General features: G+C 44.9%; 1 protein-coding gene across 1 annotated transcript; it reads right to left on the bottom strand.

Annotated features, from left to right (window-relative positions):
• Positions 1-4,587: 4,587 nt before the first annotated feature.
• Positions 4,588-9,176, bottom strand: SAP18 (Sin3A associated protein 18). The gene is made up of 4 exons (XM_039519673.1): positions 9,071-9,176; positions 8,879-8,988; positions 6,428-6,550; positions 4,588-5,206 (listed from the first exon to the last, which is right to left on the bottom strand). Exons 1-4 carry the CDS (start codon positions 9,140-9,142, stop codon positions 5,050-5,052), a joined length of 462 nt encoding a protein of 153 aa, XP_039375607.1. The 5' UTR covers positions 9,143-9,176; the 3' UTR covers positions 4,588-5,049.
• Positions 9,177-9,618: the final 442 nt, after the last annotated feature.

The raw sequence follows: 9,618 nt of genomic DNA, 5'->3' as shown, positions 1-9,618 counted from the left end.
TATGCTAGTGTTTCTACAAGGCCCCAGCCTCATTCAGTGCACAGGAGGACACTGTTTGGTGAATGACCAGCTATTTGATTTTTTTAATCCTTATTTAAGGTGTGTCTTCCATCCTTATTTACCACACAACATGCAAACATTGCACTAAATATAAAATTATTAATTTCCTCATAGGCTTTTTCTGTGGTGCTCTCATTGCAGTAACTAAGTGTTTAGCTAATACCTCGATGAGGGGCAGTGGTATTGTTTCCATTTTACAGTTGAGGAACTGAGGCACAGAGAGATTTAAGGCCCAAATGTTCAAAAGTGTCCACTAAATTACAGGGCCCACTGTGGGACTAATTTCAAAAGTTGGTCACATTTTATAGCACTTCGTATATTCAAAGCACAGCTAACACTGACTTCACATGCATTGTGAGTGCTCAGCACTTATGTAAATCTGGGCCCCAGGTGTCTCCAGTCAGGAGCCCAGAAAAAGCAGAAACTCACCTAGTGACCATGTGTGACAAGTTTGGTTTAATGACTTGCCCATAGGAATTCTATGCCAGGGAGAGAATCCAATTCTCAAGGGCAGCATTCAACAGCCTTAAGCGTGAGTCCATCCTGTCTCTTCCTACCCCGTCCTGTTTCATTTACTACATACCTTGCCCTTTCCAAAACAAATGATGTACTACAGATAACTGCCTCACTATCTATACATATTCATTCCCAAGGCACAGCACACCCATGCACTGAGTGAGGCAGAGGTCTTATGGAAGAAAATAGGATATGATCATGTAATTAAAGACTGTATCATAATACATATGCACATAGGGGGGCAAATACAGGCCTTTTGAGGACTTGACTTTGCAGACTAAATGTTTTTAATTTTTCTGTATTTATCTTCCTAAATTTTTAAAAAACCAACCTGGAAAACTAGAAATTCCATCATGTGGAACCATATTGGCCCCCAGATGGATCACTACCAGATTTGGGACCTATGGATCGGCAGCACAAAGCTTGAGGGTTCAAGTGATTATTCCCCTTGTAGACCAGAGTGGAATGACACACACAGTTGCAGTCAGGCTCCATAGCGTCAATACCAATGTCTGGAGAGGAGTGTTCTCTAGTAGTTCCAGACCCTTCTGTCCCCCATGTGCCCTCTGCGCATATTCCCCTCTTTTCTCGGTCCCAGTCCCCCTGTTTCTCATACCTCTCCACAGGAATCAAGTTCTGTCTTTCTTCCCTGTCACTGCCTGGGCTTCAGTAGAGGCATGTGCTCTCTCTCTCTCAGCTTCCTTAATCTAGCACCTGGTGCCACAGTGACACCTCGTGGCTGGAATGAGCAATTGTATGAAAAGTCCTACTCCGACTTGGGACAAGCTGAGTTCTTTTGATAAGGCTGTCAGCCTCGCCTCCCCCTCGGGGGCAGAGAGGCTGCAGCTCAAGTTGTCAGTCCCAAACCCGGCTCGGAGGCTGCCTAAAAAACCCAGACATATGGTAACCCACCATCTATACCCTGTAGGGTGAACATCATAGAATATCAGGGTTGGAAGGGACCTCAGGAGGTCATCTAGTCCAACCACCTGCACAAAGCAGGACCAATTCCCAACTAAATCATTCCAGCCAGGGCTTTGTCAAGCCTGACCGTGAAAACCTCTAAGGCAGGAGATTCCACCACCACCCTAGGTAACCCATTGCAGTGCTTCACCACCCTCCTAGTGAACAAGTTTTTCCTAATATCCAACCTAAACATCCCCCAGTGCAACTTGAGACCATTACTCCTTGTTCTGTCATCAGGTACCACTGAGAATAGGGACAGTCCTGATATTTGAGGCTTTTTCTTATATAGAAGCCTATTACCCCCCACCTCCTGTCCCAATTTTTCACACTTGCTGTCTGATCACCCTAATACTCTGTGACCCTCCCTTCTACACTGCTCTCTGGCTGCCCTATCTAAAGGCAGTGCTCCTACCAGCAGCAGCACAGCAGTAAGGGTAGCAATCCCAAGACTCCCCTACAAAAGCCTTATGACTACCCCCCTCCCACCACCTCCTTTTGGGTCCAGACCCCCATGGTTACAACTCTGTGAAATTTCAGATGTAAAAATCTGAAACAGTGACACTAACCATTTTTTAAATCCTATGACCAAAAATTGACCAAACTGGACCATGAATTTGATAGGGTCCTATTTATTTTAATTTAAACAAGCAAAAAGTACATGATATGGAAGTAAATGCTATAGGTGAGGGCAGTAGCACCACCCAGCATTAAAGGTGCCTGACATTTGTTGTTATAAGACCCCGTTTTCAGTTGCTTAGAACTTTGCCAAACTAACCCTTTGGGGTGACATTTTCTAGACCAGCTGTCTGCCTCAGGCTGAATTATTTTTTGCTCTAGCACCCTCAGAAATGTAGGGCTGAAAGGGACCTTGAGAAGTCATCAATTCCAGGACTCTGCTGAGGCAGGACCAATGCCTTGAACCAGGGACTTAAAATGTGGCCTGGAGGAGGTAGCCTGGGTCAGGGATGTGCTTTTTGCTCTTCCCCTTCAAATTTGGCCAAGTATCTAAAAACCTACAGTGTGCATGCTCTCACTGGCTAGGGCTTCATTTCCCCAAAGATTCCACCAGCATTAGCTATGCTGAGCTGCTGTGGGCTATGCCAGGTCTGAGCACCAGGACTGAAAGTAGGGAGATTCTCTCCTGTGCTGTCAATGACCACTCACCCCGGCCCTGACTCCCAGGCAGCATGAAGGAGTAAGGTGCCTGAATCAAACACAAGCTTGGAACAAGAGGAGGGCATGACAAACTGGCAACCACTGGTGAAGGATGGAGACATCTGACAAGGAGCTATGGGACTGCCTGGCAAAAGACTAGGACGGGGAGACACTAAGATTGAGCAAGAAGGAGAACTGGGAGCAAGTAGAGACAGGAGGAAATGGGGTGGGGGGAAGGGCAGAGCAGATAATAATTGGAGATATACCAATCTCCTAGAACTGGAAGGGACCTTGAAAGGTCATTGAGTCCAGCCCCCTGCCTTCACTAGCAGGACCAAGTACTGATTTTTGCCCCAGATTCTTAAGTGGTCCCCTCAAGGATTGAACTCACAACCCTAGGTTTAGCAGGCCAGTGCTCAAACCACTGAGCTATCCCTCCCCCAATGAGCATCTAGGAGCAAGGACTCTGGGATGGGGATCCCTGCCCCTCCCTACATAGCCAGATTTCCCAGTCTATGATGCATTGTTCTTGGCCATAAGTTTGGTAGGGCCCTAAAAATAAAATACATACTCATAAAACTTATGTCCATTCCTTCCCTAGAAGAATCAGAAACCAGTGAGGCAGCATAGCACTCTGGCTGGATATGGGCTAGGCACTTTTCACAGAGGGAGTCAGTCATGGGAGCACTGGTATGGGAGGTATGGCTGAAGTGTTATCAAAGAATTACTAATGCAGAATCTCACAAGCCATGTCAGGTGTAGCTTTTTCTGAGCTTGGCAATCACTGTTGTGCTCATTAGCCTCCCATTAATATGATCAGACCCTTAAAGTCAGTCTTTGCTTTCGGGACTCCTTTTTAACTCCCACACCGTTCTAAGAATCAAGGAACAGGAAAGGGGGGCAGTGGCTAAGGAACTATGATGTTTCCAGGCACCTGTCTTGTTGAAAAGAAAAAATTGTTACATTATTTAAAAACATTCAGTTCAGTATAAGCCACCATCAGGATTTTCAAAGACGTCTGCTACTTTACATATATGATAAGAAATAAGTTAATTTAGAACCTGCTCAATTTTCAGTAATTACATTATCACTTTCCAGTGAAGTCACACCTGTGACCTTAGAAATACTTGTTTTAAATTTTATTAAATACTTTAGCCTTCAGGCACTGAAAAGGCAAGTTGCTAACATACCATACTGAGTAAAGTGGATATATTTGAAGAGTAAAGAAAAGCAGACTCTAGCCCAGGAACCCTTGCCACTAACTGCTTTTGCTGTAAACTGTAGACAAAGGAAGAAATGACAGCGAAAGGGGGAATCTCATTTTTTAATATAGGAAGTGTTTTGGAGCTGTCTTTGCAGAGATTACAGCTGTGTGGCTGAGTTTTAAAGGGGACTATTTATGACACTGAAGTTCTTTCCAACTGAAATTTTGTTATTCAAAAGGCAAAAGCAGCAGTTTACAGGAATTCAAAGTGAAATGAGCAAGAAAGGGATTGTTTACTTCTTCAAAAGGTTAACCAAGGAGCATGACAAATACGTTGAATAGTGAAGTTTCGTAGTATAGTAACATCCCTAAGAAATACTCTTAATGTAAATTTAGCATTTGGAATTTAAGATTTTTAGATCTCTTGCCAACTGACATTTTACAATGTGGTGTATTTACGTCTTAGATCAATTAGCTAACCAGTTTTGCCAGTTTCTCTACAATCTGAAAAACAGCTACATAACTTTAGAAGATACCATGTCTTTTCCCTGAATCTCACTCAGCTGAGAGAGACTTACCACTAAAGATGAAATTATAGACTTAAAGCCCAATTTTCTTATGACTTTGCACAGAGTTAACATGGCATTAACTCTATTAATCCCACAAAGGAGTCAGTTACAGGGTCATTCCAGGAAAGCTTCACTCCTCATTTTAGAGGCCACAATTTATTGAAACAACTCCTGACATTAACGGTTTAATTAAGCACTTATTACGCAGACCTGATTTAATCTTTAAAAACAGACACTAAATTTTGGATGACATAGCAATATATTTGTTCCAAACATGACACTTTCTAACAGAACAAAAAGAACACTTCTATGTTATGCTGCTCATATTTTAGAGATTGTGAAACACTGAACATTCCTACTTTTCAAACCATAACTACTATGAAAAGGATTATGAAGCTGCTGAAAGATATTTTCTTCTAAACAGAGTAAAATAAAGATTTAAAAGTGTTTCCAAGGCTTAAGTGTGTTCTCAGATGTTCTTGCTTAGCAATAAAAACAAAAAAGAGCCTGTTTCAAGCAGCAAGTACTATCAAAGGGAAATATACGTGATCAGTTTTAAACAAAGTAACACTTTGTCACTTAGTATGGTCTCATGCGTCCTGATGGGGGCGGTGCACGATTTGGAGGAGTAATTGCTATATCCAAGTAGTCTCCAATCTGGAACTTCTGAGACTGCAGAGTCATGGAATCATCTGTGCCCTTTCTGCCTGACATTGTGCTGCCAATCTCCTTCACCCTGCAGGGAGGAAGTGAAATGCAAATTAATAATTAGAGGCAAAGGGTCCACCTCTCTTTAAACTGAAAACTCATTTAAGGCCCAAATACGATCTTCTAGTGAATGGTTTTAGTATTTTTCCCCTCATGCTGTTTTCAACTAGTTGAATACAAAGGTGGCACCCCCGCACACTCCACATGCTCTGTCTTCACTAGAGAAACACTACAACTGGGGATAGAACAATTATGTAAACTTACATTAAATTTTAGCTCAGAAAAAACTGTCAAGTTAAAGGGAACAAAACTAGTAAAGAAAACACTGTAGCTGACATAGCAGGACACATTCACTGGCTTTTAACTGGTCACTGATGAATGAATGCCTACATCACTGGTTGACAGAGGACCATTATGACAGAAATATCAGCCCTAAGATCATAAATAGGACCCTTCCAAATTCACAGGCATGAAAAACGTGTCATGGACTGTGAAATCTGGTCTTGTGTGTGCTTTTACCCTACACTATACAGATTTCACAGGAGAGACCAGGGTTCTCAAATTGGGGGCCCTGACCCCAAAGGGAGTTGCATGGGGTTCACAGTTATTTTAAAGGAGGGAGGGGGTGTCACAGTATTGCAAATCCTTACTTCTGCACCGCCTTCAGAGCTCAACAGCCGGAGAGTGGCAGCTGCTCACTCACAGCCCAGCTCTGCAGGCAGCAGCGCAGAAGTAAGGGTAGCAGTTCTGCAACACACACTCCCCACACACAATAACCTTGCGACCTTCCTCCCCGCAAACTTCTTTTTGGGTCAGGACCCCCACAATTACAACACTACAAAATTTCAGATTTAAATTGCTGAAATCGTGAAATTTACTATTTTTAAAATCCTATACCGTGAACTTGACCGTGAATGTGGTGGGCCCTAATCATAAGCACTTATTAGATAGAGGATCTAGTCACTCCCCATACCACCTGAGACAACAAGCCTTCCATTTCCACTCTAAGCTACAGGTACATATCCTGAGTGGTTGCCTATGAGGTGACCAGCAGATTAGGCAAACACATGTTCGTTGTTTTGGGAAAAACAAAAGAAACTTTGGAAGCATTGCAGCCACCATGCAGTTCTCTCTTTATTAGGACTAGATTTTAGATTGTATCAGACTTTAAATAAAAGTGTTGATAAAAACAGTTTACAGCTCTGCTGACTGAAATATTCTATGAATCTGGAGAAGAAATGTCATTTACCTATAACCGGGTCTCTTGAGTTCTGTAAAAACTATTGCAAAATTGAAGTGTGTGCCCTTCTTCCGTGCTTCTGGGTAGACCTCTTTCACTAAACTGGTCAGCTCTTTTAAAGTTGCATCCATCCTAGATTTAAAAAAAGGAAGACACAAGACAACTCATCAGGATGGTTCATATATAAAAATTTCAAACCCCGTTTAAGATAAGTGACAATTGTTTGTTAACTATGTACTATCACTTACAAAAACAGCATGTAAAACCAAGGAAATATATAGTTCACATTTGGGCAGTGTACGCTTTTTATATACTTCTGTAGTTCCGTGTACCATGCATTTCATGTTAGTCACTTCACAAGCTTCAATGAGGATCCATTTTTAAAGTATTTAATCTAAAAAATCCAGTTATTCAAAACATTCTGAGCATGCTTTATTGTTGACAGCAAGGACTTACTCTAAACATCTGAAGACATAAGACACCAATTAAATACTTGAGGCAAAATGGTCAAGTAGATAAGGCACTGGACTGGGACTGATTTCAGTTCTAATCCTGGTTCTGCTACTAACCTACTATGACATTGGGCAAGTCACCTCACCGTACCTGTTTCCCCTCCACCCTTTGTCTAGTCTATTTTGATTGTAAATTCTTCACAATGGGGACCCATCATCACTATGTAGTTGCAAGGTATCTACTGCAGAGGGGCCCTGATCTCAGTTGAAGCTTCTAATATAAAGTAATAAATTGTCATTTGAAAGCTTTTTTAATATACATACACATGATAGAGGAAGTCAAAGTCAACCTTATAAGAAGATCAGGCTTACTACCCCGACAGGAGACAGAATTACCGTTACAGTCAGGACTAAAACCTAAAAAAAAAAATTTTTTTTTTGGGTTCATTCTAGCTCCAACCAGTCAATAGAGGGCACTGTGATGACTGAGCCTGATCTGGCTTCTGCTGAAGGCAAAAGTTTCCCAGACATCAATGACCAGGTTTGGGTCAATAATTCCCATTAAAATGAATACAGCAGGACTGGGCCTCCAACCTATTCACAACAAAAGTTAGTTTATTCAACTAGGTCACAAGTTTCAAGGAAATTTTGCTATATGAGAAGTTTGGAGACAAAGATGTTTTAGACAAAGTTCATTCACAAGTCAGCATCAGCAACACATAACTAAGTTTGACATTCTTCAAATGTTGAAGACAAATAATGTTTTTCAAGAGTAACTGGCAACTTTGGGGCCAAACTAGTTTTCCAAACTAAACTTAAGGAACTAAAAAGAGTTCATAAAGAACACTGGTTGCCACCAGAGATAACACCTCCACAATACACAAAATACCACATGCAAACTGGACACATGAAATGTATGCAAAACATAGCACAAAAATTACTACCACACTTTCTATACAATACTCTACATTTTGGGATAACTTTTTTGGTATCTTCAAGAGACATGGAACTTAGGCCATTTCTACATTTACAAGCTTACAGCGGCATAGCTGTACCAATGCAGCTGCGCCGCTGTAAGATTGCTCACGTAGCTGCTCTGTGCAGACGAGAGCGAGCTCACCTGTTGACATAATAAAAGCAGCAGAGTGTCTCCCACCAACATAGTGCTGCGCACGTGATGGCAAAACGTATGTCAACAAAAGTTTTGCCAAGGTAAGTGCTAGTGCAGACATGGCCTTAGTTACTACAGGCAGCCAAAACAACCAGTTTTTAAGACAAAGTAATAAAGGTAATAATTGGAGATATACCAATCTCCTAGAACTGGAAGGGACCTTGAAAGGTCATTGAGTCCAGCCCCCTGCCTTCACTAGCAGGACCAATTTTTGCCCCAGATCCCAAAGTGGCCCCCTCAAGGATTGAACTCACAACCCTGGGTTTAGCAGGCCAATGCTCAAACCACTGAGCTATCCCTCCCTCCTACTTAGGCCCACTTTGGACTAAAGAATTTCAAATGTACAAGGGTGTTAAAGTAAGAAGTATTATGTATTTACATCAAATTAATGAAGAGTATTCCAACATATAGGTCTTTGAAAGTCTGAGGCAGTCAGTTGATACGTCAAATACAGAATCTCTAGCAATGACCTATAAAGTTAAGTTACATATGAAATTCTTTGTTCCAATCTTAGGAATGCGATTCCCAGTCATTATGACTGCAAACGATGCAGTATCATAGCAGGACAAAAGCAGCCTTCTTCCTTCTAAGTTTAGCTATTACGGCCACGGGCTGTTTTTAATAAAAATACACATGCCTATGCCTATGCCTACACCTACACCTACAGTGCAGGGCCCTCTACGGGAGATGAGGGCGTGGCAGATGCTATGCAGTTTTGGAGCCCGGGTGTGCTGCGGCCCAGCGGCGAGACTGAACACAGCCCGGGCGGCCGGGTCTACACGGGCGGGGGCTGCAGCTCAGGGCCGGGCCAGGCCGGCCCGGGAGGGCCGCGCTCACCAGGTGTAGATCTGCAGCTCGCTGGAGGGCACGTTGCCGCGGGAGAACTCGTCCATGCGGTGGTGCCGCCCGTTGTTGGTGGTGAAGACCCGCAGCAGCAGCGGGCACGTCTGCAAGGGGGAAACACAGACCGTCAGCACCGCCCAGGCGCGGCCCCCGCCGCAGCCCCCGGGCGGCCCTGCCCCGCGGTACCTTCTCCCTGTCGATGGGCTTCTCAGGCTCCTTCTTAATCTCCTCCTGCGTGACCCGCGACTCCACCGCCATCTTCCCTCCGGGCTCCGGCGGGCCAAGCAGCGCGGGGAGGAACCCGGATGTCCCGGGGACGCACTCTGCTAAACTCTCGCGAGAGGAGCGCGGCCGCCCCGCCGGGATACGCGGGGAGGAGCCAGGACCCGCGCGCGCGCGCACGAAGTTAGAGGTAGGGCAGAGCGGCTCCCCCGGCGCCCGCGTCCCCCCCGGCCGGGCTCTGCCCCCGAGTGCCGCGCGCGGGGAGGCAAAGGCAGCGCTGGAGCTGCCGGAGTGACGTGAGCGCGTCCCCCAGCAGCAGCAGGAACCCCGGGTGGCCGCAGCGTAGCCAGTGCGGGGAGCTCTGAGCTCGCGCCCCGGCCCCGGCCCCGGCCCCGGCAGAGCGCGCGCCAGGGAGCCCCCGTGCGGGGCTTTGCTGCAGCTCAGCTGCGCCCTACCCTGGCCTAGGGGTTACCCCGCTCTGCTGGGGCCGCCCCCCCGCGCTCCGACACGCC

Source organism: Mauremys reevesii, linkage group 1, assembly GCF_016161935.1.
Source record: "Mauremys reevesii isolate NIE-2019 linkage group 1, ASM1616193v1, whole genome shotgun sequence".
Lineage (NCBI taxonomy): Eukaryota > Metazoa > Chordata > Testudines > Geoemydidae > Mauremys > Mauremys reevesii.
Note: the sequence above shows the minus strand (reverse complement) of the source record. Positions and strands in the feature narration are given on the sequence as shown.